At 51.8% G+C, this 16,191-nt stretch overlaps 1 protein-coding gene across 4 annotated transcripts in view; it reads left to right on the top strand.

Moving 5' to 3' along the window:
* The first annotated feature begins 955 nt into the window (after positions 1-955).
* The window catches only part of nfxl1 (nuclear transcription factor, X-box binding-like 1), a 28,077-nt gene continuing 12,841 nt past the window's right edge, over positions 956-16,191 (top strand). The window contains exons 1-15 of one of the 4 annotated variants that reach the window (XM_072376465.1): positions 956-1,018; positions 1,169-1,265; positions 1,573-1,742; positions 1,819-2,004; positions 4,510-4,619; positions 5,415-5,545; positions 8,409-8,453; positions 8,715-8,848; positions 8,945-9,030; positions 9,108-9,183; positions 9,256-9,353; positions 10,737-10,851; positions 11,059-11,183; positions 11,257-11,379; positions 13,211-13,301. In XM_072376465.1, coding sequence (XP_072232566.1) covers positions 1,592-1,742; positions 1,819-2,004; positions 4,510-4,619; positions 5,415-5,545; positions 8,409-8,453; positions 8,715-8,848; positions 8,945-9,030; positions 9,108-9,183; positions 9,256-9,353; positions 10,737-10,851; positions 11,059-11,183; positions 11,257-11,379; positions 13,211-13,301 — 1,471 coding nt within the window. In that variant the 5' untranslated portion in view covers positions 956-1,018; positions 1,169-1,265; positions 1,573-1,591. Of the gene's footprint in view, positions 1,042-1,168; positions 1,266-1,286; positions 1,378-1,572; positions 1,743-1,818; positions 2,005-4,509; positions 4,620-5,414; positions 5,546-8,408; positions 8,454-8,714; positions 8,849-8,944; positions 9,031-9,107; positions 9,184-9,255; positions 9,354-10,736; positions 10,852-11,058; positions 11,184-11,256; positions 11,380-13,210; positions 13,302-16,191 lie in introns of those variants that run through there. The other 3 variants (XM_072376466.1, XM_072376468.1, XM_072376467.1) reach the window with 3 other exon arrangements.

Here is a 16,191-nt window from a genome sequence, read left to right as displayed (position 1 = left end):
AGGTGTGTTGGGCACTCTGGGGCGGAGCCAAAGGGTGGCCGGGGTGCTCTCAGCCCCCCCACTCAACATCGAGTGCTCCTATAGAACTGGAGTACGATGGGAAATCACCTTTTTGTGAGGCAACCAATGGCACTTTTAGTGAAAACTGAATGAAACACAGCTGCAGAATCCATAAAAAAGTTTATTTTTGAACATTTAATGAATAAAAACAGAAAAATAAGATGGAGCTGAGTAAAGCGTTCCTGCAGTTTGGTCATTGACTTCTCCTGGCAGCTCAGGAGGCTGAGCAATAAAAACAGCAATAAAAACAGTTAACCACACACCTTACAGCCCCACGGGAAGCATGAACATCAGTTCATACGCAGTGACATCACGGCTCGCCCCAACAGTGACGCGGCGCCGCTGCTGTCGCCATCAGACTTGTTGTATTCAACTCAGATTTGGTTATCTTGCTGCAGAAACACTTAGCACTGAGTCAGCAGCTTCTTCTTCTGCCTCTTAAAGCAGCAGAACGTTATTCACTCACATCTCCGTTCAGACAGACATCTTCTGCCTCCCCTCACATCTCACGTTCACTTTTATTCATTCAGTCATCGCCTGCTGAAGGTCGTTCTGCTTTTAACTGAGTAAAACAAGTCGTTTTCTGTTAAAAAAGAAAAGACCGTGAAGGAATTAACGCTCAGAAGCTAATAATAAACTCTTAATATTACTTTATATGAAGGCAGGTGCGTCACAGTGCGGGAAGAAGGTCCTTTGAACTACAAATAAACTGGTGTTATATATATAAATATATATATATATATATATATGTCTGTGGTTAACGGCACCCGAAGGTTGACACGTCAGTTTTTTGTGCGTCTGTGCGTGAGTGTATTTTGGTGGAGTTGTGGGAATTGAAGTTCTAAAGTCCGAAAGCTTCAAAAGCCGCCTTCGCCACCGACTACACCTCCCAGCATGCATCGCGGTCCACTGCGCATGTCAACTAGAGCTCGGACTCCACTCTCCGCTCGGCGCTGAGGTGTGTTTAACTTCAAACTGTCGGTAACTCCGAAATAACTCCTCTCTGCGGTGTACTTCAAACGTTAAACAGAAAGCAGCTCGTGCGGACATTTCTTTGTCTTTGATAAATGTTGTTTACAGGATGTAACGTTTGTTTTCTCTGAATTAGTCTGCCCATTAGCTCGTCGTAGCTAGCCGGCTACAAGCGGAGTGAGCTGAATCTGACGTTAACTTCGCCGATCTCGGCTCTGCTGGACGGAACTCAGGTGAAACGACAACCTACACGAGTGTGTTATGAGGCATGCAGTGTGACATAATGATGGTGTGTCGTCATGTTCGCTGTGGCAGCTTTGAAGCCTGACACACAGCTGCACTGAGGTCAGTGGAAGCTGCATCAGCACCTGTGTCTGACCTGTAACAGTTGGAGCATGCGCACTGCGAACAGAGCGGACTGCTCGGTCCGGTGATCAGGACCCGTGCATTAAAAAGCTCTGCTGGTTTACTGCTGCGGTGTTCATGTGACATCACAGACCACACGAAGAGCTCAAGTTGTTCTTAATCCTTGTTGTGCAGAGTCTGGGAGGCGGTTGCCATGGAGCCGGCCTGGCGGCAGCAGGGCAGGGGGCGTGGCCGGGGTCAGGATGCTCAGGGTGAAAGGTCACGTCCCCTGCAGAAGGAGAGGCCGGGCGCTGCAGGGCGAGGACTGAGAACGAAGACCGGATCGCCTCCTGAGCCGCCACACGGTGATGATGGGAATGATGTCATCAGGGTGAGTCTGAGCCCGAAGGCTGTCTGTAACGCTGCTTTGTGAATCCACAGGGGAGTCGGTCCAGTCCAAGTTCGAGCAGATCCAAAAGTCCAACCAGGCTGCTGCCAAGCGACTGGTGGAGAGCCAGGTCAGCTCCTCCTCCTCCTCCGAGGAAGACGAGGAAGAGGGCGACCACAGGGACGGACAGAGGGGGAAGATCCTGGCGTCCACCTTCACGACTTACACCGACCAGACAGGTGGGCCCGCCGCCGCCGCCGCCGCCGCCGCCGCCGCCGCTCAGGTTCCTGCCAGTTTCTGGGGTTTTTCCAAGGCTAAAAGGAACTTATTCAGGTTCAAAACGGTCAGACTCAGAGTGTTGGACCTCGGGTTCAGGAGGAGGCTCCGACCGGACCGGACCTCGGGTTCAGGGGGAGGCTCCGACCGGACCGGACCTCGGGTTCAGGGGGAGGCTCCGACCGGACCGGACCTCGGGTTCAGGGGGAGGCTCCGACGGGACCGGACCTCGGGTTCAGGAGGAGGCTCCGACCGGACCTCGGGTTCAGGGGGAGGCTCCGACCGGACCGGACCTCGGGTTCAGGGGGAGCAGAGTCTGGACCAGATCTTTACTCTCAGAGTTACTGAGGGATCATGGGAGTTTGACCTTCCAGTCTCCATGTGTTTGTGGTTCTCTGAGGGGTTCTGTAGGAGTTACTGTGAGGGCAGGAAGTACCAGAGTTACTCGGTCCCTGCTTAACACAGTCAGAGCTGTGTCCTTATACAGGTCCAAAGTGGTTCTGGTTCACAGAGCATGTTGGACTCCAGCAGGGCTGCCCCTCGTCTCCGGTCCTGTTCAGGTTCTCATGGACAGGATCTGGAGGTGCAGTCGGGGGGAGGAGGGCGTCTGGTTCTGAACCTCAGGGTTACAGCTCTGCTTTCTGCAGATGATGTGGTTCTGTTGGGTTCTTCAGGCCATGGCCTTCAGTTCACAGCTGAGTGTGGAGTAGACGGGATGAATCTGAGGTCCTGGTTCTGAGCCTCCGGGTTCCTACCAGTTTCTGGTGTTTTTCTCCTTTGAATGAGGACAAAAAAGGAAGAGTTTGTAAAAGCTTTGGTTTGTGAACTAAAAGCCTTCTCCTCCTGGGAGGAGGCCCCGGGTCAGAACCAGAACTCTCTGGAGGGATTATTTATCCCATCTGGGAACACCTCAGGATCCTGTTTTCCTCTCAGTGCTGACAGGTAGCAGTTTGATGCAGAACTGAGACTCTGTATGAAAGCAAACACAGATCCAACACCTGTTTTCTCTGAAGGTTACCTTCGACTTTAACATGTGTCGTTCTGTGTTTCTGTAACTGTGGACAGAACCTCAGCTGCCTGCTCCGTTAACCCAACAAAACGTTTGACCTTCAACTGTGGTCCTGATGAAGGTCGTTTTACAGGCAGCACTGAAGCTGACAAAACAAATGTTATTAAGATGTCCGACGGGACCTCGGGTTCAGGGGGAGGCTCCGACCGGACCGGACCTCGGGTTCAGGAGGAGCAGAGTCTGGACCAGATCTTTACTCTGAGTTACTGAGGGATCATGGGAGTTTGACCTTCCAGTCTCCATGTGTTAGTGGACCTGGAGAAGGTTCTGTAGGAGTTACTGTGAGGGCAGGAAGTACCAGAGTGTCTCGGTTCGATGGAGAGGACCCAGATGCAGCTCTTTTAGTTCAACAAAAAGGTTTATTGCAAAAACAAGACAAGGAGCAAGAACCAAACGAGACTTATCGCTGCAGCGAGGCATGAAGGGTTGGTGAGGATTCTGCAGTGACTGAAAGGAAACCAGGAGACTAAATGCTGTGGAGGGAGTGATCAGTGAATGAGGAGCAGCTGTGAAACAGCTGGAAAACGGCAGGAAAAACATGACCAGAACCTGAAAACAGGACGATTAAAACATAAACTGTGACATAGAGTTGTGCACAGATCTGGGTTCTGACCCACAGAATGAGGTCGTGGTTTCCTTCAGAGGGGGGCGGGGCTCCACAATCAAGGGGAGGAGCTCCATCATCCGGTCAGCTGAGGTGGTTCCTCTGTTAGGATGCCTCCTGGGAGGAGGCCCCGGGTCAGAACCAGAACCCACTGGAGGGATTATTTATCCCATCTGGGAACACCTCGGGATCCTGTTTTCCTCTCAGTGCTGACAGGTAGCAGTAAATAAATCATAAATCTTCTGATTTCATGAAAGCAAACACAGATCCAACACCTGTTTTCTCTGAAGGTTACCTTCGACTTTAACATGTGTCGTTCTGTGTTTCTGTAACTGTGGACAGAACCTCAGCTGCCTGCTCCGTTAACCCAACAAAACGTTTGACCTTCAACTGTGGTCCTGATGAAGGTCGTTTTACAGGCAGCACTGAAGCTGACAAAACAAATGCAGACTGCTGTGATTTATATATATATTTATATATATATATAAATCACAGGTTCAGGTTGAATCGTATTCATTTCATTACAAATACAGAATGTTTAGAGAAAGTCCTAAATGGGGAAATAAAAGGTTCTGAGAACACTTTGTTTCTGCTGAAGAGGAGATTTCTTCTTCTTCTTCTTCTTCTTCTTCTTCTTCTTCTTCTGCTCTTATTGATGACGTATGAAATGTTCTTCAGCAGCTGCTTTCATCACTGTGCAGTTTGAAGTTCTCCTTTATGCTTCCAAGCGCCTCATTCTTCTTCTGTGGTGTCGCTGAGTGACGCTCAGCGCTGTAACTCGCTCTGTGTGTCCAGGTGGAGACGCCACCGGCCTGGCCAGGACCGGCCAGTACGTCAGCGACCTGTTCCAGTCCGGAGCGCTCACCTGTCTGATCTGCATCGCCTCCGTCAAGAGGACGCAGCCGGTGAGGCGCCCGTGTCCGACTTCCTGTCTGTGCATTCTGATGAAACTTTAATGCTAATTAACAGCAGATCATTAGAGTCACATAAAAGATCTTCAGCAGTCAGAGTAACGTCTGAAACGTGTAAATAAACGAATGAAAGGTGTCAGATGTGAACGTTTGAGATCTACAGAATTAACTTGATTAATTAATTAACTTGATTAATTAATTAACTTGATTAATTAATTAATGATTAATTAATTAACTTGATTAATTAATTAATGATTAATTAATTAACTTGATTATTCGTAGATCACAGGGTTGAACAGCAGTGACTGAAACCCGCGGGACGAGCTGACAGATGAACTAAATGCTCGTTGGTTCTGTTGCCTGCAAAGGCCTGAACACCTGAAACTCTACGATCAATAACCGTGATCAGCTTGGTTATTGATCAGCGTGCGCCTCTTCTTTTTCAGTGCTGTGAAATATAAAACTTTATTTGGGAGTTCTTGTTGCTGGATTTCTTCTCCAGAACCTCCTGACGTCTTTCTAAATCCTGATTGGTCGACAGGAGCTGAACGCAGTCTGTGATTGGTGGACGGTTTAGGTTCAGAAAACTAAACTAAAGCTTGTTTTCTTTCATTTGGCTGATCGGAGAACCCGGTTCTGTTAACATGAAACCTGCTGATGAAGAGTTTCCCTTTCCTCGGTTCATCCATGTTCACCGGTTTACTGTAAAAGGTTTTTTCGCCCTTTTATGTGGCTTTAAAGCGGCCCGAGCTGGAAATGTGTCCTGTTCTGAAGCACCTTTCTGTGCAGGTGTGGAGCTGCTCCGGCTGCTTCTCCCTCTTCCACCTCCCCTGCATCCAGAAATGGGCCAGAGACTCGGTCTTCCTCGTCTCCTCCGTCACGGACGAAGACTTCGGGCAGAAGCAGCATCCCTGGCCCTGGTGGGTTTCACTTTGTCACACGTGCACTGCAGCGCTGACGTTCACGTGAACAGTGATGATGTCAGACTGTGAAACCTGGCACAGAACGCTTTGCTTTGTTGCTGTCATTTAGCACGTCGCTACGGCGACCGCTGTTTAATGAGCCACATGACTCCCCTCTGCCTCGTATTCATGTATTCATGAAAAAGAGGAGAAATGTCTGAAGTTTGGGAGCATTTCAAAGAAAAGAGAAAATACTGTACAGTGTGTCCACGTAAAAGCCAGTTAGCTTAGCACGATAGCACAACCTCAGTGCTACAGCTTTGAAGCAAGCAGTTCACATATCGAGTCCACTGAGCGGAACAGACACAAGGGAACATTTCACGTTAGCATTTTAATGGAAATCAGTCGGCTTGTTAGCTGAAAAGGAAGCTAGCAGAGAACAAAAGGAAGCTAGCAGAGAACAAAAGGAAGCTAGCAGAGAACAAAAGGAAGCTAGCAGAGAACAAAAGGAAGCTAGCAGAGAACAGAAGGAAGATAGCAGAGAACAAAAGGAAGCTAGCAGAGAACAGAAGGAAGTTAGCAGAGAACAAAAGGAAGCTAGCAGAGAACAAAAGGAAGTTAGCAGAGAGCAGAAGGAAGCTAGCAGAGAACAAAGGAAGTTAGCAGAGAACAGAAGGAAGATAGCAGAGAACAAAAGGAAGCTAGCAGAGAACAAAAGGAAGCTAGCAGAGAACAAAAGGAAGTTAGCAGAGAGCAGAAGGAAGCTAGCAGAGAACAGAAGGAAGCTAGCAGAGAACAGAAGGAGGCTAGCCGAGAACGGAAGGAAGCTAGCCGAGAACGGAAGGAAGCTAGCCGAGAACGGAAGGAAGCTAGCAGAGAACAGAAGGAAGCTAGCAGAGAACAAAAGGAAGCTAGGAGAGAGCAGAAGGAAGCTAGGAGAGAGCAGAAGGAAGCTAGCAGAGAGCAGAAGGATGCTAGCAGAGAGCAGAAGGATGCTAGGAGAGAGCAGAAGGAAGCTAGCAGAGAGCAGAAGGAAGTTAGCAGAGAACAAAAGGAAGTTAGCAGAGAACAAAAGGAAGTTAGCAGAGAACAGAAGGAAGATAGCAGAGAACAAAAGGAAGCTAGCAGAGAACAGAAGGAAGTTAGCAGAGAACAAAAGGAAGCTAGCAGAGAACAAAAGGAAGTTAGCAGAGAGCAGAAGGAAGCTAGCAGAGAACAAAGGAAGTTAGCAGAGAACAGAAGGAAGATAGCAGAGAACAAAAGGAAGCTAGCAGAGAACAAAAGGAAGCTAGCAGAGAACAAAAGGAAGTTAGCAGAGAGCAGAAGGAAGCTAGCAGAGAACAGAAGGAAGCTAGCAGAGAACAGAAGGAGGCTAGCCGAGAACGGAAGGAAGCTAGCCGAGAACGGAAGGAAGCTAGCCGAGAACGGAAGGAAGCTAGCAGAGAACGGAAGGAAGCTAGCAGAGAGCAAAAGGAAGCTAGGAGAGAGCAGAAGGAAGCTAGGAGAGAGCAGAAGGAAGCTAGCAGAGAGCAGAAGGATGCTAGCAGAGAGCAGAAGGATGCTAGCAGAGAGCAGAAGGATGCTAGGAGAGAGCAGAAGGAAGCTAGCAGAGAGCAGAAGGAAGTTAGCAGAGAACAAAAGGAAGTTAGCAGAGAACAAAAGGAAGTTAGCAGAGAGCAGAAGGAAGCTAGCAGAGAACGGAAGGAAGCTAGCCGAGAACGGAAGGAAGCTAGCCGAGAACGGAAGGAAGCTAGCCGAGAACGGAAGGAAGCTAGCCGAAAACGGAAGGAAGCTAGCAGAGAACAGAAGGAAGCTAGCAGAGAACAAAAGGAAGCTAGGAGAGAGCTGAAGGAAGCTAGGAGAGAGCAGAAGGAAGCTAGGAGAGAGCAGAAGGAAGCTAGCAGAGAGCAGAAGGAAGCGAGCAGAGAGCAGAAGGAAGCTAGCAGAGAGCAGAAGGAAGCTAGCAGAGAGCAGAAGGAAGCTAGCAGAGAGCAGAAGGACGCTAGGAGAGAGCAGAAGGACGCTAGGAGAGAGCAGAAGGACGCTAGGAGAGAGCAGAAGGACGCTAGGAGAGAGCAGAAGGGAGCTAGCAGAGAGCAGAAGGGAGCTAGCAGAGAGCAGAAGGAAGCTAGCAGAGAGCAGAAGGAAGCTAGCAGAGAGCAGAAGGAAGCTAGCAGAGAGCAGAAGGATGCTAGCAGAGAGCAGAAGGAAGCTAGCAGTGAGCAGAAGGAAGCTAGCAGAGAGCAGAAGGAAGCTAGCAGAGAGCAGAAGGAAGCTAGCAGAGAGCAGAAGGATGCTAGGAGAGAGCAGAAGGATGCTAGGAGAGAGCAGAATGATGCTAGGAGAGAGCAGAAGGAAGCTAGGAGAGAGCAGAAGGACGCTAGGAGAGAGCAGAAGGACGCTAGGAGAGAGCAGAAGGACGCTAGGAGAGAGCAGAAGGGAGCTAGCAGAGAGCAGAAGGGAGCTAGCAGAGAGCAGAAGGAAGCTAGCAGAGAGCAGAAGGAAGCTAGCAGAGAGCAGAAGGAAGCTAGCAGAGAGCAGAAGGAAGCTAGCAGTGAGCAGAAGGAAGCTAGCAGAGAGCAGAAGGAAGCTAGCAGAGAGCAGAAGGAAGCTAGCAGAGAGCAGAAGGAAGCTAGCAGAGAGCAGAAGGAAGCTAGCAGAGAGCAGAAGGAAGCTAGCAGAGAGCAGAAGGATGCTAGGAGAGAGCAGAAGGATGCTAGGAGAGAGCAGAAGGAAGCTAGGAGAGAGCTGAAGGATGCTAGCAGAGAGCAGAAGGAAGCTCGGTAAATGATGGTTTGCTGCAGGGCTACTTTAATGTTTAATGAGTCAGATTTATGAAAGGAATCGGCAGCTAATTATGTTTCTGGTCTTCTCTCCTCAGTCCAAAGTGTCGGACAGAATATCCTCCCAGCGCCACACCCAACAGGTACGTTTGGCTGGCTGCAGTGTGTTGTACTGCTGAACAGAACCTCTTCAGAACCACATCTATAGAAAAAGCACAGCTTTAAACCAGCTCCTGCAAGTGTCCTCCAGCAGGGGGCACCACACTGCTGCCTTCCACTGATGTCTCTGTTGAACAAAGCAGGATGAGTTGAGGACGTGTTTGGTGCATTTCAGAGAGTCCAACATGGATTACAGGTGAATTATTTCAGTAAAACAGCCGTTACTTTGTTTGTGTTGCGTTCAGGTACACGTGTTACTGTGGGAAGCTGCAGGATCCTCCGGCTGACCCCTGGTTGGTTCCTCACTCCTGCGGCTCCATTTGCCAGAAGGAGCTCAAACCCAGCTGTGGCCACACCTGTCTGCTGCTCTGTCACCCCGGTAACCACAGCTCTTTCCTCCTAACACCACCTGAGGTAGTTTTATGTCGCCTGTGCACGGTAACGCAGTGAAATGAGGCGCCGCTTGTGTTCTCAGGTCCGTGCCCTCCGTGCCCAAAGATGGTGTCGGTGTCATGCATGTGCGGGAAAGCTAAGCCCCTCCCCCGTCGCTGCAGCAACAAGGTACGCACCTGTCTGGTTGACAGATGAGTTGTGCTGGTGTTTCTCTGCGTTTGGTGATGTGAGCGCTCTGTCCTCAGACCTGGTCGTGTCAGCAGCAGTGCGGCAAGTTGTTGGCCTGCAGGCAGCACACCTGCTCACAGCCGTGCCACACAGGTGAGCGCACACACACAGGTGAGCAGGTCGCCCTTCCGCCCCCACGCTGACCGTTTCTTCTTCTGTGTTCAGAGTGCTCTCCCTGTCCCAGAGTCAGCGTTCAGAGCTGTGTGTGCGGCCAGGAGAAGGCGGAGAGGCCGTGCGCCAGCCCCCGCTGGAACTGTGAGCAGGTAAAACGCCTCCAACACCTGCAGCTGACAATCTGCCGCCATGTCGGGCTTTGGGCTCAGAAGTGACCGTATTTGGAGTCTTTGGACCTAAAATCTATTGAATTAGGAGATGATTTAGATGATTATCAGCAGCACAGTGAATCCTCCTGAAATGAAACCCCATCAGTTCAGAGGGGTCAAACATGTTTAATGCCTCTGAGAAACAGCCGGACTCTCTGTCCCAGAACAGAACCAGAACAGAACCAGAAGCAGAACAGAAGCAGAACCAGAACAGAACCAGAACAGAACCAGAAAGGTTGATGAGGTTGTTTCATGTTTCCTGTAACTCAGGTGTGTGGGTCTCTGGGAAACAGCCGGACTGTCTGTCCCAGAACCAGAACAGAAACAGAACCAGAACAGAACCAGAACAGAACCAGAACAGAACCAGAACATAACCAGAACAGAACCAGAACAGAACCAGAAAGGTTGATGAGGTTGTTCCATGTTTCCAGTAACTCAGGTGTGTGGGTCTCTGGAAAACAGCCGGACTCTCTGTCCCAGAACCAGAACAGAACCAGAACAGAATCAGAACAGAAGCAGAACCAGAACAGAACCAGAAAGGTTGATGAGGTTGTTTCATGTTTCCTGTAACTCAGGTGTGTGGGTCTCTGGGAAACAGCCGGACTGTCTGTCCCAGAACCAGAACAGAAACGGAACCAGAACAGAAGCAGAACAGAAGCAGAACAGAACCAGAACAGAACCAGAACAGAAGCAGAAGCAGAACAGAAACAGAACCAGAACAGAACCAGAACAGAAGCAGAAAGGTTGATGAGGTTGTTCCATGTTTCCTGTAACTCAGGTGTGTGGGTCTCTGGGAAACAGCCGGACTCTCTGTCCCAGAACAGAACCAGAACAGAAGCAGAACAGAACAGAAACAGAACCAGAACAGAACCAGAACAGAACCAGAACAGAAGCAGAACAGAAGCAGAACAGAAGCAGAACAGAACCAGAACAGAACCAGAACAGAACCAGAACAGAACCAGAACAGAAGCAGAACAGAAGCAGAACAGAAGCAGAAAGGTTGATGAGGTTGTTCCATGTTTCCAGTAACTCAGGTGTGTGGGTCTCTGAGAAACAGCCGGACTCTCTGTCCCAGAACCAGAACAGAACCAGAACAGAACCAGAACAGAATCAGAACAGAACCGGAACAGAACCAGAACCAGAACAGAACCAGAACAGAACCAGAACAGAACCAGAACAGAAGCAGAACAGAACCAGAACAGAACCAGAACCAGAACCAGAACAGAACCAGAACAGAAACGGAACCAGAACAGAACCAGAACAGAACCAGAACAGAAGCAGAACAGAAGCAGAAAGGTTGATGAGGTTGTTCCATGTCTCCAGGTGTGTGGGTCTCTGCTGTCCTGTGGGAATCACACCTGTGAGGAGGTGTGTCACGATGGAGTGTGTCCCCCGTGTCCTCGGTCCGTCAGCAGATCCTGTCCCTGCGGCAGGACCAGTGAGACACGCACACATGCACACGCACACACATGCACACACACATGCACGCACATGCACACACACATGGACACACACATGCACGCACACATGCACACGTGCACACACACACACACGCTGTTGCTCTGACTTTCTGCTCTGGTTTTAAAGGGAAAAACAACACGTTGGAGGCTAAATGTCGTCACACTAACTCCTCTGATCTGCACAGAGTCTTCGCTGCCGTGCACCGAGGAGGTGCCGCCATGCGGCGACACCTGCGACCGCCGTCTGTCCTGTTTGAAGCACACCTGTTCGATGAGGTGTCACCGGGGGAGCTGCGAGACCTGCAGACAGGTGACGCACACTCTGACACTCTGACACTCGGTGAAGTGCAGCGACGCCACTCTGAGACGCCGTCTCTCTGCAGGAGGTGGAGAAGGAGTGCAGGTGTGGGCGATACAGGAAGCTGATGCCGTGCCACAAAGAATACCTGTGTGACACCAAGTGTCCGAAGACCAGAAACTGTCAGAGACACCAGTGCAGGAGGAAGGTGAGTGAAACCCGCTGTGTGTTTCAGTGTCTGCACACCTGGATCCACACCTGGATCTGAGCCTTTCAGTGTGGGCACACCTGGATCCACACCTGGATCCACACCTGGATCCACACCTGGATCCACACCTGGATCTGAGCCGATTCAGTGTGGACACACCTGGATCCACACCTGGATCTGAGCCAATTCAGTGTGGACACACCTGGATCTACACCTGGATCTGAGCCGTTCCACTCAGTGCGGTTACATGAGTGCCATCGGATCAGATTAATGCTTAAATTACTATCAGATTGAGTTATTCAGTTCATGTTTACACCTTAATCTGACAAGAAATCGGATCAAATTAAAACCCCGAGATAAGAGTTATCTGGGGTTTTAATTCGATCACGAGTAACCCAATCCAATCCGATTTGTTGTCAGATTAAGGTGTCTACATGAAGCTTTCTGAGCGCTCCAAGGAGACGATATTCCTGTTGCTGCCGTCAGAAAGAAAGAAACAAGGCGATGGAGAACGTTGTGCATCTCTGTTCCATAACCAGCTCATCACAGATGGAGAGGGACGCAGCTTCATCTCGCTCTGCGTTCGCCATCTTTCTGAATGCCTGAGTTTGTTGTTGTTGGCGGTGAAGACGCCAACAGGAAGTGGCTCTATTAGCGATAGCTGAAATGGGGACAGCGCCACCTATGGTACCGGGGTATGACCTGCTTTGTGCCAGTGATTCCATTCATTCACCACCATATATCCAAGGATAATTACCCTTAGATAAGGAGCAGAACCCAACTGTAGCTGGAATCCAGTTAATCTCAGCATGTGGACACACCTGGATCCACACCTGGATCCACACCTGGATCTGAGCCGATTCAGTGTGGACACACCTGGATCCACACCTGGATCCACACCTGGATCTGAGCCGTTCACAAACAACATTAAAACATGAAACTTAAGTACTCATAAGAGCTTGAGGGAAACTGGACTTCTTCTTGGATCTTGAAGAGGTTTCTCTTCTTCTTCTTCAGTTTCTCATCGTTTGTCTGAGCTGCAGCTTCCAACATAAAGAGCTCAGGTCTTCAGTGAAGCTCGGCCACGCCCACACCTCTGCCAGGTGGTGAGATGACTCAGAGGAGGACAACAGCCTGCTGATCTGGAGCCAGATTTACTGATTCTTCATCTTATCTGGGTTAAAACTGTGGCCTCAGACAGCAGCGGGAGGCAGGCTTAATGGATGATTCTCTGTTGGTGCCGTCTGAATGTCAGCCTGATGCCATCTGACGCGTTTGAGCTGATAGGAAAAGGCCGTTTGTCTGCGTCCGTCTCAGATCCAGGTTTCAGTTTTTAACATTTTCACAGATTTTAAACCTGCCCTGAACAGGCGAAGGGAACAGATTTCATCGAGGCTTCCTATCAGTCCGTTTCTGTGATGGATTCCCATCGAAGCTGCTCTCAGGCACATGTTTTTCTGTTTCTGTTTCATAAACTGCATCCATGTTCTGACCTCATGTGAAAAACACGCCATTCAGACACGTTAACGGCGCCGTTCGTCTCCTCTTTATGCGTCACGGCGCCGTTCGTCTCCTCTTTATGCGTCACGGCGCCGTTCGTCTCCTCTTTATGCGTCACGGCGCCGTTCGTCTCCTCTTTATGCGTCACGGCGCCGTTCGTCTCCTCTTTATGCGTCACGGCGCCGTTCGTCTCCTCTTTATGCGTCACGGCGCCGCTGCGGACCTCAGAGTGTTGATGCTGTACGTTTATAATCCAGAACCCGGAGTCGAAGGCAGCAGATGGAGCAGAGTTCCTTTTTTAAAAAGTTTCCCACGATGCTTTGTGTTTCAGTGTTGCCCGGGCAACTGCCCCCCCTGTGACCAGAGCTGCGGTCGAAGTCTGGGATGCCGGAACCACAAGTGTCCGTCCGTCTGTCACCAAGGTAAGGTCTGAGTCACCAGTGGCTGAAAGTGTCTCTAAACGACACCAGTTCAGTTCAGTTCAGTTCAGATCCAGCTTCGGGTCGTTTTATGGCCCACATTAAGAGGTCAGCGAGCTAAACCGCCTCAGTCCTGCATCCAGTGAGGCCGGGTGTCTGCAGCAGAGCTGGGCCTCAGTCCTGCTTCCAGTGAGGCCGGATCTCTGCAGCAGAGCTGGGCCTCAGTCCTGCTTCCAGTGAGGCCGGGTGTCTGCAGCAGAGCTGGGCCTCAGTCCTGCTTCCAGTGAGGCCGGGTGTCTGCAGCAGAGCTGGACCTCAGTCCTGCTTCCAGTGAGGCCGGATCTCTGCAGCAGAGCTGGGCCTCAGTCCTGCTTCCAGTGAGGCCGGGTGTCTGCGGCAGAGCTGGGCCTCAGTCCTGCTTCCAGTGAGGCCGGGTGTCTGCAGCAGAGCTGGGCCTCAGTCCTGCTTCCAGTGAGGCCGGGTGTCTGCAGCAGAGCTGGGCCTCAGTCCTGCTTCCAGTGAGGCCGGGTGTCTGCAGCAGAGCTGGGCCTCAGTCCTGCTTCCAGTGAGGCCGGGTGTCTGCAGCAGAGCTGGGCCTCAGTCCTGCTTCCAGTGAGGCCGGGTGTCTGCGGCAGAGCTGGGCCTCAGTCCTGCTTCCAGTGAGGCCGGGTGTCTGCAGCAGAGCTGGACCTCAGTCCTGCTTCCAGTGAGGCCGGGTGTCTGCAGCAGAGCTGGGCCTCAGTCCTGCTTCCAGTGAGGCCGGGTGTCTGCAGCAGAGCTGGGCCTCAGTCCTGCTTCCAGTGAGGCCGGGTGTCTGCAGCAGAGCCCGGCCTCAGTCCTGCTTCCAGTGAGGCCGGGTGTCTGCAGCAGAGCTGGGCCTCAGTCCTGCTTCCAGTGAGGCCGGGTGTCTGCAGCAGAGCTGGGCCTCAGTCCTGCTTCCAGTGAGGCCGGGTGTCTGCAGCAGAGCTGGGCCTCAGTCCTGCTTCCAGTGAGGCCGGGTGTCTGCAGCAGAGCTGGGCCTCAGTCCTGCTTCCAGTGAGGCCGGGTGTCTGCAGCAGAGCTGGACCTCAGTCCTGCTTCCAGTGAGGCCGGGTGTCTGCAGCAGAGCCCGGCCTCAGTCCTGCTTCCAGTGAGGCCGGGTGTCTGCAGCAGAGCTGGGCCTCAGTCCTGCTTCCAGTGAGGCCGGGTGTCTGCAGCAGAGCCCGGCCTCAGTCCTGCTTCCAGTGAGGCCGGATCTCTGCAGCAGAGCTGGGCCTCAGTCCTGCTTCCAGTGAGGCCGGGTGTCTGCAGCAGAGCTGGGCCTCAGTCCTGCTTCCAGTGAGGCCGGATCTCTGCAGCAGAGCTGGGCCTCAGTCCTGCTTCCAGTGAGGCCGGGTGTCTGCAGCAGAGCTGGGCCTCAGTCCTGCTTCCAGTGAGGCCGGGTGTCTGCAGCAGAGCTGGACCTCAGTCCTGCTTCCAGTGAGGCCGGGTGTCTGCAGCAGAGCTGGGCCTCAGTCCTGCTTCCAGTGAGGCCGGGTGTCTGCAGCAGAGCTCGGCCTCATACCGAGGAGCTGGCGTGGGAGCCGGTGTGAGATCAGCTGACACACACAGGATGTCACATCACATCCACGTCGGTCAGATAGGTTGTGATTTGTGTCACAGCTGGAAGGTCAAAGATTGAAAGCAGGAAAAATGTGACCCGTAACGCCTTGTAAAGTGTGTGTTGATGCTGACATTTCCTCTGGCTGACAGCTCTGAACACACACACTGTGTTTGGGAACATGTTGCCCTCCGCTTCCTGCTGAACGTCATTAATCCCCTTTAATAAGTGTGTGTTTGCAGAGTGACTGACAGCTTCCTGTGCCCAGTGTTCCTGATGGGACGATAAACGCTGCTCTGTGATTGGCTGAGCACGGTGAAGTTAATGTGTCTGCGTGCTGATTGGCTGCTCTGACCTTTCAGGGGGAGCTGATAGAAGGTCGCGCTGCCACCGGCACGTCACCTGGCAGATAACAGCGCCTCTGAGGCCTGTGTTTGTTGCCTCGTGCAGCAGGTCCCCACAAAGCTGGAAACACCTGCTGAGACTGAGCAAACCTCCCCAGGGGGCCGAGAACGTCTTTTTATTTACCTTCTGAACTGAGCAGATTCCACGTGGAAACATCACGTTTTAGAGCTTTTTTAGTTTATTCTGAGTCTAGATGAAGCGGTCTGGTCCCACCCGTCATCACTCTGACTCAGTTATCTGGTCTCAGGACTCTGGACCTCTGGACCTCTGGTCTCAGGACTCTGGACTCTGGACCTCTGGTCTCAGGACTCTGGACTCTGGTCCTCTGGACCTCTGGTCTCAGGACTCTGGACCTCTGGTCTCAGGACTCTGGACTCTGGACCTCTGGACCTCTGGACCTCAGGACTCTGGACTCTGATCTCAGGACTCTGGACTCTGGTCCTTTGGCCTCTGGTCTCAGGACTCTGGACCTCTGGTCTCAGGACTCTGGACCTCAGGACTCTGGTCCTTTGGCCTCTGGTCTCAGGACTCTGGACCTCTGGTCTCAGGACTCTGGTCTCAGAACTCTGGACCTCTGGTCCTTTGGTCTCAGGACTCTGGACCTCTGGTCTCAGGACTCTGGACCTCAGGACTCTGGTCTCAGGACTCTGGACTCTGGTCCTTTGGCCTCTGGTCTCAGGACTCAGTTCCTCTGGTCTCAGGACTCTGGTCTCAGAACTCTGGACCTCTGGTCCTTTGGTCTCAGGACTCTGGACCTCTGGTCTCAGGACTCTGGTCTCAGGACTCTGGACTCTGGTCCTTTGGCCTCTGGTCTCAGGACTCTGGACCTCTGGTCTCAGGACTCTGGACCTCAGGACTCTGGTCTCAGGACTCTGGACTCTGGTCCTTTGGCCTCTGGTCTCAGGACTC

Source organism: Leuresthes tenuis, unplaced genomic scaffold, assembly GCF_036924035.1.
Source record: "Leuresthes tenuis unplaced genomic scaffold, fLeuTen1.0.hap1 SCAF_22, whole genome shotgun sequence".
NCBI classification, from domain to species: Eukaryota; Metazoa; Chordata; class Actinopteri; order Atheriniformes; family Atherinopsidae; genus Leuresthes; species Leuresthes tenuis.
This window is presented reverse-complemented; position numbering and strand designations above follow the sequence as displayed.